The following is an 18,814-nucleotide window of genomic DNA, read 5'->3' as shown; positions in this document are numbered from 1 at the left end:
AGACTCCGTCTCAAAAAAAAAAAAAAAAAAAAGGTGTTCATTTTGTTGTGAAGAAAATTAAAATAGCATTTCGTTTTATCATCATTTTCTTTATTTCCTCCCCAGGTAGTCAGGGAGACCTCAGTCAAAATTATCCTTGTAAATGATTTTCCAAATGGAGAGGAACAGGCTCTTCAATTCCTGTTTCTTTACTATTATTCTTTAAATTCTCATTGTGCTCCTCAATTAGAGGGGGATTTTGGTTTGGCTGTTTGTTGATTAGGATCTAGGTTTGACTTTCATATACAGTCTCTGTCTGTACAAATTGAATTATAGAACATAAGTGAAAAAGTCCTTAGTTTTCCAGTTGTGCATAATATGATAATCTCTTATTGTTATGTCCCCAATCTAATAATTAATAATAATACTTTATATTTTTGTCCTTAACATTTTTTAACATTAAGAATATTTTGCTTTGGGCCAGGTATGGTGTCTCATACCTGTAATCCCAGCACTTTGGGAGGCCGAGGTGGGTGGATCACCTGAAATCAGGAGTTTGAGACCAGCCTGACCAACATGGTGAAACCCTATCTCTACTAAAGATACAAAATTAGCTGGGTACAGTGGTGCATGCCTATAATCCCGGTGACTTGGGAGGCTGAGGCAGTAGAATCGCTTGAACTGGGAGGAGGAGTTTGCAGTGACTGAGATCGCGCCACTGCACTCCAGCCTGTGCAACAAGAGTGAAACTCTATCTCAAAAAAAAAAAAAATTAAATTAAATTAAAATTAAAATTAAAAAATATTTTAGGCTGAGGCAGGAGAATGACGTAAACCCGGGAGGCGGTGCTTGCAGTGAGCTGAGATCCTGCCACTGCACTCTAGCTTGGGCGACAGAGCGAGACTCCGTCTCAAAAAAAAAAAAAAAATTTTGCTTTGATACTCTTTGAACTTGTCAACAATCTGAGCTTAAAAATCATTACCTCATAATTCGGTTTGCTCCCTTTCTTCAACTGCCAAAGCTATTTTCATCCTGACGCTCAGCTCAGATGCAGATTCAGATACAGATCCTTTGTAGATTCTATTTCTATGAAGAATAAATTTTCTTTTTATGACATGGTCTTGCCAGTCATATCACACCAGGTGCACCCAAATTTAGTACTTGTTTCATCAACATTTATTCATTCACTCTACCAATACTTACATATGCAGGTTTATTTCAGAAACTTTGGTGACTGTTTTGTTGTCATTAAGACAGGAACAATTATTTTTTCTCTCCAAATTAATTTAATTGAAGGAAAGGAGATATGCAGAGAAGTAGGGCAAACAAGCAAACAAATATGTCACGTAAATGTACCATCATAGGGAAAGTAATGGGAGCACAAAAAAATGACCAACCAACTTTGAAGGGTCATAAAAAGCTTTGTGAATGAAATGGTAATCTAGTCTGAGGTTTTAAGGTCAATGTTAGGCAGATGAAGAGATCCTAGTCAAAATAGTGGTTCAGCCAGAGGAACCTCCATAAACAGATCTTGGAGAGAAAATGGAGTGAAGATGAGGTATATGATCATGGCTGAAAAATGAAGTTGATATTTGGTTAATAACTGTCCTGGCACATATACATAAGAAAGATATGGACAGAGAGTTAAGCAAGGGAAGATAATTTTAGAAGTTATTTTAAAGAGATCTGATATCCTGAAACAAAAGTCATAACTTAAGTGGGGGTAAAGGATTTACATGTTCAGATTTAACATTTTAGTAAGATCACTCTGACTGTAGCAAAAAGAACAGATTGGATAGAGCCACATGGATGGTGGGAAAACTAGTCATGAATCTATTGCAGTAATACAGTTTAGAGGCAAAGTTGGTATTGTTGAGCGCATACCACGAGCTGGTCAAGTAAAATGCGGGTGGAAAAAAGTGGTAAATCTTGTATTTAGGGGGAAGAATGCACAGAACTTGAGGACTGATTGGATATGTGAGTGAGAAGGTAGGTGAAAGTCATGTTTAGGCTTAAAAATTTGAGTAGATGGAAGTATGATTTAGTGAGATAAGAAAACCAGAAAACGTTTGGAGAATGTTTAGTTTTCCTTGACAGAGGTATTGTTTTCTAATAGAAATGACCATAGGCAATATGCCCTGCCTTCCATATGGCCTTCCTAAACCGGTAAGTTCCAGGGGATAGAAGCACTATCTTTCGAGACCATCCTGGCTAACACGACGAAACCCCGTCTCTACTAAAAAATACAAAAAACTAGCCGGGCGAGGTGGCGGGCGCCTGAATGGCGTAAACCCGGGAGGCGGAGCTTGCAGTGAGCTGAGATCCGGCCACTGCACTCCAGCCCGGGCGACAGAGCGAGACTCCGTCTAAAAAAAAAAAAAGACTTAAAGCCCAACTCTGTCTCAGAATTTATCATGATACTTTGCACATTGCAATTCATCAATAAGATTTATTTTTAAATTCTGAGTTTGTACGTCATTGCTTCTACCAGAGTGGAATTGAAACAATGAATAAAATATTGTGGAAACACTATTGAAAAATTATGCTAAAATATTTTTAACTCATCTACCATTTATTTACTTACACAATTATGTATTTAGTAGTCACTGATTTCATAGCTAGTATTTACTTAAATGTATAATTGAAAAATAATTATTATAGTTATATATGATTATATAATAATGCTATATATTATAAACAGATTCTGGGGGTAATACATATAAATATTTTATTTTATAATAATCAAATGACTAACATTTATAATTTAATAGATTCAATAGAATAATATATATCATATTATTTGAAAGAATGTGGCATTTTAAATAGTTATTTTGAGTATTGTATATTGTATTTTGAAGATTCATAGTTTTACATTTACAAGCTTCAGTATTAGTAACCATTAATGTTAAGGAACTATTTTATAGAACAGCATAGTATTTGCTCAAGAGAATAAATTTAGAGAATGGTTGCAGACATTGGGCAGATTAGCCAATTTTATTTATACCTTTGGTCCAATACTTAAAAATTTATGAGAAGGAGAGAGAGAGGGAAAGAGAAAAAGAGACTGAGAGTGAGAATATGGTAAAAAACAAAAACAAACAAACAAAAACAACCTGGTGACTCAGCCTGATGCATATGTAAGAATGTACTGTATCAGTCTTTCAATTTTCCATGGGTTCTACATTACTCAAAATTAAAGTAAATATGTTTGATACAATGATTTTCTGAAATCACTTTTTATATTCAAATTCTTCAGCAGGTTTTGGTTCCTGAGAGAATAGTTTGGATATATAAGCAGCAAAAATCAGTCCAAATGCAAATGCAAAAAAAGAAATGACACAGTTTGCAACGTTAATCATTTGACGAATAGTAATAATTAGCACGGGACATCAAAGTAGGTTGTGGAAAATAAGATAGAGATGTTTAAAAGGTGCGCCGCTGTGACATGACCCACCAATTTAAAGGATATTAAGTTTAATTCAGTGATTCCTAATAATTTGTTTATATCTTCGTAGTTTCAGTTCTACTGGAAATTCACTGAAAATTCAGTTATATTGGAAATAATTATGAATTTCCAGTAGAACCGGAAATTCAATATTTATGAACTTCAATATTTATGAATTTCAAATATATATGTCAGTATTTTAGATAAAAGTAAGGTACTGCCACCTTGGAATAAGACTATTGACAGCTAGTGAGAAAGTATAATCATATATAGAATATATATTATACACATACTATTTATGCATTTATTATATATTATACACATTAGTATACATTAGTATATATGTAACATACTTTTGGTGTATTTTATTTCTGCACAGATTATCAAGGCCATTGAGGATTTGCAAATAGACTTGTATCATGACGTGATCTTCACAGCAAATTTTCTTTTGTGAGAAGGAATTTAAGAGTAGGACCTATACTAAGTATCTGTTTTTCAAAGAGATATTTTAATATTTATGACTTATTTTTAATGAAAGAAATCCATAAATACCACTTCTTAATTAAATACCATGTTTTAAACATAAACTCATGCTTTAAATTTTGTATTGTTTTTAATGTTTTGTTTTGTTTTTTTTTTTGTTCTTCATTCTCTTTTATTTCTCTCTTTTATATAAAATCACTCTCCCATTGTCCAGAAAATATTGAGAATTGATGTTCTCATCTTCTTAGTTGGCCACTTATCCTCTTGGTTACGAATATCAAATTCTGGACTATTTTGCATTTTCACCACACTATAGAAAAAGTGATAAATTCATTAGTAGTTTAATAATTTCTACCCTCTTTCATTGGAACTTGTGATTTCTCTTTCTTGGCAGTATATTTAAGTTTAGCTATTCACCTCAGTTGTCACCCCTAATATCCTAACACTACATCGTTAAAAACAAACTCTATTTGCTAAACCATCTCTGATACATGGATTAATATGGTTGTAACCCTACCCAAATAAAGCAACCAATTAAGGTCATTCATTAATAATTTATAAATTAGTACTCATGAAATGATGAATTAAATGTACAATGATCTACTGTTGTGACAAACCAGGTAATGAAGCTCTTCTGATGGTGAACATTGAGTTTAATGAGCACTCGCCCCAAAGATGGCTAGAAGCTTACATCCTTGCCTTAGGGGTTCTATTATGACTTTTCTCCCTGTCATGTAACTCGTGAAAAAAGTTATTAAACACTATTTCAGTATAACTTTACTGGGATATCTGAATTTGTTCATTGTAAAATCTCTTCATAAAGTTCTTACAAATATAATGATTTTAAGATATCACCAAAATTAACTGAATCTGGGGTAGGATTGACATTCCTATGTGTTAACAAACTTTCCAAAAAAATTATTTCTGTTCAGAAGTGGGCAACATGTTCCCCAAATCAGAAGAAAAAAGTAGAAATAATTAAAACCCTCAAATTATGTGGTAATTACCTCATAATTACCTGGTAATATTTTTAGGTAGTTCCCTGCACAAAATTTAAGAAAACCTTTCTATCTTCCCATATGTTAAGATGCATAACAGTGTGAAATGATAGATATATTAAATTGTTCCACTATAGTAACCATATTACATCATGCTATATACCTTAAATATACACAATATAGTTATTTTTTTTAATGAGGGATATGAAGACTACGGAACAAGCTCAACACATTTGATAAAGAAAGTGATAAGAATGTGGTTCTGGGTAATTCACCCATTGAAAAATTATGGAACTGCAAAACAGGACCTCAAATGCCATCTAGGTCAATTGTATCCTACTTTTAAAACACTTTGTGTATTACAAAAATCATATGTGTGAGTATAAAATGTTTAATTTTAAGGTATATAATGGCATGACTTCATACCAGTATAAAATATAACTTAAAACTTTAGCACATGCCCTTACCATATGGTAGGCACTATTCTAGGGGTTTTACAAATATTAACTCACTCTATTTTTATAACAGACTGATGAGGCGACCTCTATACTAGTTTACGAATCTGATGCACAAAAGAAGTAACTTGCCTAAAGTCAAACATCTACAGAGTTATAGAAGGGGTGTTTTTGTTTTGCTTTTGTGTTTGTATTTTTTTGAGACAGAGTCTCTCTCTGTCACCCAGGATGGAGTGCAGTGGCATCATCTAAGCTCACTGCACCCCCTGTTTCCCAGGTTCAAGCGATTCTCATGCCTCAGCCTCTGGAACAGCTAGGATTACAGACGCGTATCGCTATGTCTGGCTAATTTTTGTGTATTTTTAATAGAGATGGGGTTTCACCATGTTGGCCAGGCTGGTCCTGAACTCCCAACTTCTGGTGATCCACCCACCTCGGCCTCCCAAAGTGCTGGGATTACAGGCGTGAGCTACTGTGCCCGGTCAGGGTTAGAATTTTAACACTAGCAGTTTGGTTCCAGAGTCTATTTTTTTAACCACTGTGAATATTGTCTTTTGATGTTATATAGTCTAATTTGCTATATTGGTTATTGGGTTTGGAGAAAATCTGACCTCATTTTCAAAGAACTATTTTCTAAGTTGTTTATTAGGATGAAATAAGTATTGTTTGAATATTTTCAATAATATTTTTGTTCACATCTACATTTAGTAATAAGAAAACTTCATTTGGACGGTGTGACTGAAGTTTTATTCAATTAAGAAGTATACCCTTTCAGATGATATATGTAATATGGACTTAAGTAGTATGTTTGAATAATTTATTCTGTCTTTATGAAATGAAAAATTCCTCATTGAAATTAAGAAATTATATCTTCTAAAAATAATGATTACATTCTGCCAGTTTGAATGTATATGATAAACAAAATAAAAATAACAAAGATGTGTTTAACAAAGATGAGCAATGTTTTTTAGTCATAGAAGGATTTTTATACTATACTACTATACATAAGAATAATTGTGTTTATAAATGTAAGTAAGCTATAATTATTTTAAAATAAATGACATAGTTCTCATAAGCCAAAACATATGTAAAATTATTTTTTCAGCAGATTTGAAAGGTAGGAGTTGAATCACTTGACAATGGTACGTTTATACAGATAACAGAAAATAGTCTAGAATCTCCAAGCTCCTATTCCAAAATTATTCTATTATAATATTCCTTTTTATAGAAAATCATTTTTACAATATCTTCACCTGTAAGGCTTCCTATGTTGTTTACAAAAGAGTGTACTCTTTAATCCCCTTAGTGAGCAACTCTTATGATTGAGGCAACTCATGTAGTATGCAAGTAATGTTCTTTTAATTTTGTGATATGTAAGAGTTCACTCATTGTATCACTGTTTTGAGCTACTTCAGAGATGCAAAATTATTTCTCTATATCTTTCATATAGAAGTAGTTTAGGATTAAATTATAAATAATGGGGTATAGCTAGGAAAGCAAATTAAAACCACCAGTGTTCTTATTCAAATACCAGAGAAATACGGTAACTAGTATTACTGATATGTCTTACTTAATACTCTAAATCTTAATTTTTTTTCTGAAGACATTTTGCTGAGTAAGAACTCACACAAGTAAACCTTTCTCATTAGTCAGAATCTTTGTACTCTGTAGTTCTATGTGCTATGAATAATACTGTTTGAAAAGTTGATGAGGATAGAAAGAAAAATTGAATTCAAATATTTTTAGAATTTTCTGGTGCAGCATATAGACATTACATCAGCAGCTTTGTATAAAGTTTCTTACACTGTACTATACTGGGATTATACATCTTATTACTTTTTTTTGAATGGTTATACTACAACGTATGCAGTTTCAAAGTCTATGAATAATCTGCTTTAGCTTAATTTATGTGCATTCGTTTAATTTATGTGCGTATAATTTTGGAGGTATGACTATCTTATGAATAATACATATGCACATTTAAATCTTTAAAGACCCTAGAACTAATGTAATTGTGATTCTGTTTAAGTAATCAGATATGCAGTTTTTTCCTAACAGAATAATGAAAAAAAAAAAAAAAAACAACTGGGAAAAGACACTACTCCTCCCATCCACTCTCCTACACACATGTATTCATCTATCAATCTATCTTCCTATCATCTCTCTGTCTCACTCTGTGTCTGTCTCTATATCTGTGTCTATATATATCTATAATAAGTATACACAGATACACACACATATACATACATACATTTATGTATTTTTAAATCCACAGTTTTACTCCATGTTTATCTAGATTAGGGAAATAATGACATGAATATCTTTGCTTCATTTTAAAGCATTTATCTAAAATAATGATACAATAACATCTAGTATTAAAATTTATAAAAAAATGTATGAAACACTTGAACATATTAATTATTTATTTGTATCTGTCCAACTTTATAAAACATTCAACTTCTGATTTTTGCTCAATAGGCTTTAATGATCCACTGAATGAAATTGTTATGCCAAAGTCTGTTATGACTCAGTATCTTATTTTCCATTAATACAAAAAGGCACAAAGTATAAAAGATATACAGCTCTGAAAAAAATCATTTGGGTCTGTATGTTATTCTCTTCTGCTAATGTTAATTTAAAACAATGATATTAGATTGAAATTTAAAACTTAGCCACCTCAACACCTTAACTGAGAGAAAGGAATCTTCTAGGGGTTAACTAATTGCCTGTGTATTTTGTCTAGGTGTTGAGGGAAAGCTAAGAGAATGAAGGCTCTAAATCCCCAGTGGAAGCATGATATGGCGAAGCAGAGCTGGTGCTGAATTGTTCTCTCTGATGGCTCTATGGGAGTGGATAGCACTGAGTCTTCATTGCTGGGTTTTAGCGGTTGCTGCTGTTTCGGATCAGCATGCCACAAGCCCCTTCGACTGGCTCCTCTCTGATAAGGGACCTTTCCATCGCTCACAGGAATACACAGATTTTGTGGACAGAAGCCGGCAGGGATTTAGCACAAGATACAAGATATACAGGTATGAAGCAAAGGGAAAGCAATTACAGAAATATCATCCTTGAAGGTTGTGTATAAATAAGTTTCTCGAAGGGAAAGTTTCAGATGGGAAAGAGTTATTATCAGAAGGGCTGCTGTTTACCATGCACCATAGTAATGTTTTCTTGTTATTCAGAAGTATTTCTTATAGATGTAATATATTATGATAAAAATAGATAATGGTGACCACTTGTCTATCACTCCCAAAGTTAAGCATGTTACACTGCCTTAAAGTAAATGGCAATGTACTTGGAAGCTGAGTTTCTTATTTTAAATAGGCAAAATTTTGAAGTGAAATTTTAAAAATTGCTTTTCCTTTCTACCTTATACAATGCTATGTTACCTTTTTCAGCCTAAATGGAAATGGTATCTTCTACTAGTCACTGAGAAGTTGAGTCACCTCATCCTTTTTTACCTGAAAGGTAATTGTATGTTCAGAAGCTAAAGGAAACAGCAATGGAATAAAAACAAGCAGCAGATAAATAAGACATGATAACAAAGATCAAAGAAATGGATGGGATTAAGATATATGATCTTTAGCATTTATCAGAGCCGGGCGCGGTGGCTCAAGCCTGTAATCCCAGCACTTTGGGAGGCCGAGACGGGGGGATCACGAGGTCAGGAGATCGAGCCCATCCTGGCTAACACGGTGAAACCCCGTCTCTACTAAAAAAATACAAAAAACTAGCCGGGCAAGGTGGTGGGCGCCTGTAGTCCCAGCTACTCCGGAGGCTGAGGCAGGAGAATGGCGTAAACCCGGGAGGCGGAGCTTGCAGTGAGCTGAGATCCGGCCACTGCACTCCAGCCTGGGCGATAGAGCCAGACTCCGTCTCAAAAAAAAAAAAAATTTATCAAAGTTCTATGCTTAAAATCTAAATAAGTTCCACAAAAAGAGTAATATAGTAAATCCAGCAAAGGTTGCCTGCTCACCTGATGTCCCGTGAATACATTAAGTAGAAGAGTGTACAAGTGGTTGCCTGATGGATTGATCTATATTGATCTATGCCATGAAGAACATTTTATGTGAAGTTATTACTTCAATGTGTTTATTGGTGATAGACTTTTACAATTCCTAGTTATTGGTTTAACATTTATGAACAAGCACATTTGTTGTGCATTTTTGTGTGTCTGTATCTATGTAGATACTCCTATATAAATATTTTATTTTGTTCTGTATGTGCACCAGGTCACTCTGCTTGTTTGTCTGTGGTCATTTATACAGCATTATGAGAAATTTATAAATCCTATCAGTAATGCATATTTACAGAAGAGACTGAGTGTCCTGAACAAGTTCCATGAAGCATCATACAATTATTGTTTTGCCTTTTCAAAAATAAAAAAAAAAAATCTCGTATTCCATACAACCATAAAACTGTCATAAGCCTAATGAAAAGATTTACTCTATTTTTTAAATAAATGAAATGATGAGGCCGGGCGTGGTGGCTCACACTTGTAATCCCAGCACTTTGGGAGGCGGAGGTGGGTGGATCACCAGGTCAAGAGATGCAGACCATCTTTCAACATGGTGAAACCCCGTCTCTACTAAAAATACAAAAATTAGCTGGGCGTAGTGGTACGCGCCTGTAGTCCCAGCTACTCGGGAGGCTGAGGCAAGAGAATCGCTTGAACCTGGGAGGCGGAGCTTGCAGTGAGCTGAGATGCACCACTGCACTTCAGCCTGGGTGACACAGCGAGACTCCGTCTCAAAAAAAAAAAGGAAAAACAAGAATACTACAGATTTTCTTTCTGAAATGCAGCAGAAATTGTCAACATTTTATGATTCTGGGTTCATTTATTTTTATATGTGTTTATTGATTTAGCCAGTTGTTCTTCACAGATTGTGTGAAGCTACCTGAATTTAGAATTGTAAGGATGTGTTAGATTTTAGCACTCTGCAAGAAGATTTTTACCACTCTGCCAGAAAAACTGATGCCAGCACATATCTCCATGATTTATTGGCATCTGTATATGGAGGTCTAAGGTTCTGTCTTACGTGTGATTGTTGTGGTTTAGCTTATCAGTCAATCAGCTGTGAGCTGCAAACATGGCTTGACATGTTTTTGTTTTTGTTTTGGGACGGAGTCTCATTCTGTCACCCAGGCTGGAGTGCAGTGACACGATCTTGGCACACTGCAACTTCCGTCTCCTGGGTTTAAGCGATTCTCCTGCCTCAGGTTCCCAAGTAGCTTAGATTAACAGGCACCCGCCACCGCGCCCAGCTAATTTTTGTATTGTTAGTAGAGACGGAATTTCACCATGTTGGCGAGGCTGGTCTTGAACTTCTGACTTCAAATGATCTGCCCGCCGCGGCCTCCCAAAGTGCTGGGATTACAGTAGTGAGCCACCGCGCGCGGCCAGCTTGACATGTTTTTGGAGGTGCTGGGTTGAATGAAAGAGGCATTATTTGGATAACAGATGTTAAAGGTAATGAACAAAAGTGCTTTGAGGTTTGTTTGCAAGGCTTATACATTGTTTGGTTTTTATGCAACTCACTTCCTGGAGACTTTCATTAGCTCCGTGCTACTTATCCTTCCTATGTCTTTACCTTTGTGGCTTGAATAAACATGTAAAGATATTAAATCCATTTATAAACAATGGAGCTAGGTTATAACGTCTTATAAAACCGTTTAAACATTGCAAATGATGCTACGGTTATTGATAGGTGCTATAAAAAGAACAATATAATTTATTCATTAGAGTTCCTTTAGTTTTAGTAAAGTGAGTTTTTGTCTTTAATAGTTGTCTTCAAAAACAATTTTTAGAGGGTTCATCTTTCATTAATGTTTGCCATAAAATATAGAATTTGTGAGTACTTAAAACACATAGATGGAAAATTAGTGTTTTCCGTATTTAAATACTTGATTTGTCATTTTAAAGATTGTAATTTCCTAAAGTGATCAGCCCAATTGTACTAGTGCTTATTATTACTATCATCAACACATTCTTGGGGAATATTGCATTGACATTGTTTCTGAAAGGCACTAGTTACAAATGTAAAACATATCAAACCTGTTAAAGTAATTAGGTCAAATCTATTTTCACATGTGTTTCTTCATTTCTTCCTCTTCTCCAGCAACATATTTTTATTTTCACTCCAAATATAGAACAGCAAGGACACAGTAATCAAAAATTATTAAAATCATAGCTAGGGCTAAGATTTTTAAAAATTGTCATCATGTTTGAAAAGGTGTGTTTTTGTCAACTATAATGTAACTTACATTTATGCTTTTAAACTTGTGTATATTTAAAGTTATTTACAGAATTTGTATCTGAAACTTCATTAAGACTTAAAAGATGATTAATTTGTGGGTTGGTCACTGAGTTGGAAGATTTACAGTGAGAATGGTAACACACAACTTGTTATTTGGACAAATATTATAAGTTAGATTTTGAACTATTTTTCTCAATATCCTCAGATTGGTTCCTGAATAAAATAATAAGGCATTTTGAAAAAATTGCCTCATTAAATAAATAACGGCATTTCTAAAAGTGTTTTTAGTTTCAGAAAGTGAGCTATGCCTGGAGAAATTTTGTCTACTCTGCCGAATGGAACAGAGGGACACTTGGCCCCTTAGTAAGCTGGAACCTTGTGTTTGCAGTTGTATTCTAGAAACACTATCCCTCAGACTGTAAGCCTGTCAGGATATGTATAATTTTCTCCAGGCCATGGCAATCTTTATTCTTTTAATACATTAGAGGATATCTAGACAAGAGACTCGTTTTTAGTGGCTCAAACTTAGATGCAGTTATCTTGAACCACTGATATGAGTTCTAAGGTCATAGGCTGGCAATTTTCATTAACGTAAAATAAACATTTCACATATGTAAATCTTCAGATATGATGACTCAAAACAAAAATGTTTTTTTTTTTTCTTTCCCTAACTTCTATCATTCTTTGGTTAACCACATGTGGAAGTAAACTATGGGAAAATGATATTGATTTTCTTATAATTTTTCAAAATATTATACAGACATGTCATATTATCACAACTTTGTGTGCTTCTTCAGAGCACTCAAATAATGCTCCAACTTTGAGAACAGGAGACAATTGAGATGAATGTTGTGCCTTTCTAGTGTTTTTAGTCATGTTCCTTGAAAAAAATTATATTTAAAAAATGACTAATGAAAGACAAGATAGTCTAAAAAAGTTAAGCCACTATGTGGCCACTTCATATGTGACAGGATTATAATGAAATCTTGTGTGGGAAAGAGTGAACTTTTGAATAAATGTTTCTTTATATGGGTATCCATATGAGAAAAGCAGAAATTTAATCCTCTCTTCATAACGTATTTATAGATCTATTTTATATGGAAAAAGGATCTCAATAGGAAAGGCAAAAATATTAAGCTTCCAGAAGAAAACAGAGAAAAAAGCTTCATAATTTTGGGATACATAAGAATCCATTTAAATACAAGTTATTAAGAATCAAAATACAAGTATTTTTCATCAGGAATAAGAATTGGACAAGTATTTATTGATAAATAGTTGTTTTTAAGAATATACAATTTTCTATAATAAAAATTATAAGGATTCTGGTTTAAAATGTCTTTAAAGTAGCAATCCGGATACAGATCACTTCAAACTTCCTATTAAAATACTATATTAATTATCAGGAAGGAAAATGAAAACTCATAACAACACAGAAAATTATGATGAATATGTAACTTTCTGCCAGAATATGAGAGGCATTTACATAGTTATAAGCTTCTTATAAGTTATCAGACTAGCAAAATATATTTTAATACTTCAGATGAGCAAGCCCAAATGCCTCAACAAAGGTGGCACTTACCCTAAATACAGAAGGGAGCTGTGTCGTTACCATCAGCTAACTACTCCGAAGCCCAGAGTTAGATCCTAATAGGAACTTTGCAGTTCCCTCTCTGCGACAGGATCCTACCTTGAGATGTAGCCACAGTCAAATGATCTCTCTATGTTTGGAGTTGGTACATGGCAAGAATGATGTGGTAGGAGGATATCAAATAAGAATGCCCCATGTAATATTTGAGACATAATTAAACCAAAAAACAAAGAAAAAGAAAATATTTTTGTTTATTTAAATTTTAATTTATTTGTTTGCAATGTATTTTTATTTGCTAAATTTGGCAACTCTAGAAGGGAATACATGAGTACTAGTATTAATGATTATATATCTTTGACAAAGGACAAGGATTTTCAGAAGTAAATTGGGAACAGGGAGAGGAATAGCCTTTAATGTAGTTAATGTTGTTTCCCCTGGACTTTCTTGTTAAGATTGTCAGAGAAATGAATGTCAGGGTAAATTCCGCCTCAGCTATACACTGATAATTAAGCCCAAACCACTATACATCAGTGCACTCTCCTGCAAAACAAAGAAAGAATTGGAGACACTGATCAATACATGCTGTTTCAGCAAAATCTACATATTGATAGAGCCCTCTCTATTCCACATGACAAATAAAATAATACAGTAATATATATAATACACACAAGCACACACACATGCTATAATACAATAGCACCTTTGACTGGTAGTATGTGACAGTTTGAGTATCATAGTAGGGAGACCATGCTTTTACCGAAGGGAGAAGGTAACAAACTTTGTAAAATAGTCAAACGAAAGAAATAAATATCTTAAAGATTTAATAGAAGAGATTACCTCTTCATGATCCTTCTCCCTGATATACACATACACACACAAGCACACATGAATGCTTAGTCTCTTCAATAGATTTTAGGAAATTGTGGTATCTGTAAAAACAGAGGAATATATGGTAAGAAAAAGATAGGGTGAAAATAAAAAGGAGTTTGGAGGATGTGATAATGATGCAAATAAAATAAAATGTAGCAACAGAAATGAAATTCACACTAAAAGTTATCACACAGAGTTTGGTGAAAAATAGTAAATATTGTTTTAAAATTTCAAGGAAATGTTAAAATATGATTCTTGGAACAGACAGTAAGTATTTAACAATAAAGATAACTATTAAGTTTAAGTGACCTAGGGTTATAAACTCCTATATTATAAATAAATACTTAGAATCTGAATTTGAGTAAAACCTTGGAAAAATTAAGCAGAGCTGAAATTCAAATTTATTAATATTTCCATTTCTAACCAGAAAAATTAAGTTTCAAATATTATTGCCAACCTTAACAATAACAACTTGCAGATGTAAAAAGCATTATGTGTATTTTGAAAATTTCCTGCTACATATAAAGAGAGACATATCAAAAGTTTAAAAATAAATGAAAATGATAGAATTATCAAACTTGAAACCAGGCAACCAGAAAAAACAAAAATATAGCAAATGTAATAAGTGTAAACATTTCCAGCTCTAAAAATAATTATCATAATCAGACTTAAACATTTCTTTGAATATGCTACTTTTAGCAAAGTTAACTAAGACAAAATTAGACCCAACATAAAAAGTAAAAAGATAATCAATTTTCTTAAATGCCATATAACACTATGTAATGAATAGTAAGTTATACATAGATCTTCTGGGAGAAACTAAAAAAAAAAAACACACACACACATAATTGTCACAAGAAACTTTAATCTGCTATTTTAAATTTTATGGATGAAATAGACCACACACACACAACACACTCCCCAAGTGTAGGGGTGATAAAAAAAAGATTGTTTAAATATAGAATTTAATACAATTGTACTGATATACAGAATTTTGTGCATTAAATATGTAATATGCATCTTAAATATGGTCATGGAATGTATACTCAATTTGACTTTATTCTAACCCACAAAGAAAAATATTAACATAATAAATTAAATATATCCTTGTTTTCAGAATTCTCAAAAATCTTAAGAATGCAAATTTAAAACTAGATATTAAGAATACAAATTTAAAGAAATACATTTAACTGTTTTCTCAGAAAACTGAAAATTGAGTTTTAATGGTACTAAATATTGTTTTATTTTCAAAAGATATTCAATATAATAGGAAATTCTTTCATATTCCTTCAAATTTAAGTAAAACAAAACACATAAAAATTTAAAAATGTAAAATAGGGCTGTAATTATTTTAGGATGGTCTTACTTTTTTAATATATACAAATGCACACTAAAAAGACTACAAGTATTGCACCTAAATGTTTGAGTTATCTCCTGTGTAAAGTTTTATAGGTTTTCCCTCACACTTTTTTGTGATGAGTATGTGTAAATTTTATGATCAGGCAAAATATTAGCTGTTATTAAAAACATTCAGATGAGCTGTAATTTATTTGAAAAGTCATTTGCAAGTAACTAACAATGAAATTATGATTTACCAGGGTTATTTAGGAAAAAGTTAAAAATAGAGTTAAAATAATGAAACATAATTTCTCCTTTTAGCCTTAGCATTAATTTTTAAAATAATTATAATTAAACATCTTCGTATGTGAAAGACAGACTATAACATAAGTCAGAAGTGTTTGGGGATCCTATCTATATGTTGTATATATATATATACAGAGAGAGCTATAAGGAGAACGAGGGACTGCAAAATGTGGTGTATACTTACATATCTATATTTTATATACATAGTGCAAAAGGTATGTATGTACATATATTTCATTCCAATCTCTTCCTCTTTTGTAGTCTGGAAAAGGGAAAGGGATTGGAATTACTTCTTATTTAAGAAATTAAAAAGAAACTAATACATTCTATTTCTAGTATATAATCTATTCAAAATATATAAGATATTCAAAAATGTTGGTTAAAACATTACAGTATATATATATATATATACAGTATTTTACGCTATTTATATATAGGGCAATAGTCTGGACTATATCTATCTATCTATCTATCTATCCACCTACCTATCTATCTAGTGAATACTAGAAAAGGAAAAGAGATTGAAATTAAATATTGAATTTTCATTATGTAATTGGTGCTTTCATGTTATCTTATTTAATCCTATAAATAGCTGTAATAATTTCCATTTTACAAATTCAGAAATAAAAACGAAAACATGCTGAACTTTTGTTTGCCCCTCATATCCATGAGTTTCTCTTTCATGTATGATATTGCACTAAAATCACCTTCTAACTTAAATTATGAATACGTGGAAGACAGAACTTTTTCCTCTTTCTGTTTTATTTATTTAATTTTATACATTTTTTTTTAATTTCTATCTTTCTGTCTTTAATTTCCTAGAGCAAGCCAGTTGCTCAAGCATCAAAGGCACTGGCTTTGCATTTGGATATGCTAGATTTAGAGACCAATGCGTATCCCAGTGAAAATATTTCCTCTTGACTATAAGCAAGGAGGCCTGTATTCTTTTCTGTCTTTGACGAAACGCAACTGTATTCACTCAGGTTTGTAACTTAATTTCTCAGACCTCAGTCTCCTCATTTGTAAAAGTAAGGCAGCACTAGATCTCTACAGATCCTTTGAGCTATCAAAAGCAAAAAGGAAACATCAGAACAAATAGATTTAAAGGATTAAAACAAAAATATACTGTGGTTAATTCTTCTATCTACATTTATCTGCAAAAATCACTTACAAATACTTCTTTATAAATAATATATAAGAATCTCTTATACCTCTGATATTTTTCTTTGTGTATATTAGAACATAAATTGTGTAATTTTTATCTTTCCCCCACCAATCTAATTTTTTCCTATTTCTTGTATGTTATATTGAAGAAGCTATAGTAAGAAGGAAGCTTTTTATCCTAATTGGTTGGTTTACTATAAATCACTACACTGTTAACATACTTGGTGCAATGATAAATTAAGAGGAGTATTCTAGGTAGTGATTTTAAATAATAATCAAAATACATTAATAACTAAACTCATTTGAATACATGTGTTCAATGATATTACTATATCTCTAATTTTGAGATTAAACCATATAATAGATTTTAATTTTTGTTACTTAATTATAACTCACAACTGAAATATACAGTTACCATTGGGAAAATTTCAGTCAGAAGTAATATAGAAATATAAAGAGTTTAGAAACTATAATCCACTGTCAGAAGAATCAGTTCTTAATGAGAATTGTGCATTATCTTGTTACTATAAATTAAAAAGCTGTGCTTTTGTAATAATTAAAACAATTTATAAGTAATAATTTTTAGTTTAATAGTGTATTCATATTTGGTACTATTATAATGACAAAATAAACAAGATTGCTAGTTAACACAATTATTTACAGAATAGGAAACAACAATTATGATGTTTTGGCATTTAAAAAAACACTTTATTTGATTATTTTTCTCTATCTAATCCCATTTCGCCAAGCACTCTAATTCTTCATTTTCATTATCTCTGTGGTCTTCCTCTTTTGTTTTCACTCTTTCGGAGCTGTTGAATTGCTAATATTTATTTTTTTAACGAGCACCATTCCAAAACTGTGAATTTGAAAATTAGAAGAAAAAAACTGGGTTTTAACACTTTGAAGGGTTTCTTCACACTTTTCTTGAGTGTGTGTGTATGTATGCACGTGTGTACTTAAATGAAATTTAAGGAGAAAAAAGTGATTTGCATTATGATGTTTCTAAGTTACAAAAGATTCTAAAATTACATTCATTATGTCTTTTCTGCTTTTATATGAAAATAAAATAGCAATGGTAATGACAATATTTTTTAATCAAGTTTAAATAAGTTAGTCCTAAGATTAAGTTAAAATATTATCTTTCATTTTAATAAGCATCTGTGAATACAAGTAAAAGATTAGACCCTCATTTTCCAATTGTACTTTTAAAATTAAAGCTGAAATGTGTACTGAGTATTTATGGTTTATAATAGATATTAATTTATCCAATATCCATAATTAGACCAATCTTCATAGAAGTAGCAAGTTTTTCGTTTTTTTTTTTAAATTTCCCTGCCTATTTTTTAATTTCCCCAAAGTAACTTTTTTAGCTTTCCCATAATTTTCAATAGGAATTATAATTCCATAATGTGCTTTAGGATATAATAATTATCTGATAAAATTACGTCTCTAAAACAGTCTTACACGAATTAATTAGTAATATTTATTCAGGAACTTGCTTCTCTTACTGACATGATATGTGATAATATAAAAATGTTAAAAAATGTTAGTTGAAAAAAGTTACACAAAGGACGTACATATCTTATTTAATATTCCATTCATTTATTTCTCCTAATTTCCCAATAAACAAAGGCAATATAAAAAGCTTACTATTTTTGGCAGGGTGCGGTGGCTCACGCCTGTAATCCCAGCACTTTGGGAGGGAAAGGTGGGTGGATCACGAAGTCAGGAGTTTGAGAACACTCTGGCAAATATGGTGAAACCCCTTCTGCTAAAAATAGAAAAATCAGCTGAGCATAGTGGTGCGCGCTTGTAATCTCAGGTACTCAGGAGGCTGAGGCAGGAGAATGACTTGTACTTGGGAGACAGAGGTTTCCGCGAGCCAAGATCGTGCCACTGCACTTCATCCTGGAGACAGAGCAAGACTC

General features: G+C 32.3%; 1 protein-coding gene across 2 annotated transcripts in view; it reads left to right on the top strand.

Annotated features, from left to right (window-relative positions):
* BRINP3 (bone morphogenetic protein/retinoic acid inducible neural-specific 3) overlaps positions 1-18,814 on the top strand; it is a 398,700-nt gene that overhangs the window by 15,499 nt on the left and 364,387 nt on the right. For both annotated transcript variants that reach the window (XM_011934194.1, XM_011934195.1), the window contains exon 2: positions 8,104-8,389. In XM_011934194.1, the coding sequence (XP_011789584.1) occupies positions 8,154-8,389 (236 nt within the window). In that variant the 5' untranslated portion in view covers positions 8,104-8,153. The remainder of the gene's footprint in view (positions 1-8,103; positions 8,390-18,814) is intronic.

Source organism: Colobus angolensis, unplaced genomic scaffold, assembly GCF_000951035.1.
Source record: "Colobus angolensis palliatus isolate OR3802 unplaced genomic scaffold, Cang.pa_1.0 Scaffold132, whole genome shotgun sequence".
Lineage (NCBI taxonomy): Eukaryota > Metazoa > Chordata > Mammalia > Primates > Cercopithecidae > Colobus > Colobus angolensis.
The sequence above is the reverse complement of the archived record's forward strand: the minus strand, read 5'-3'. Positions and strand labels throughout refer to the sequence as shown.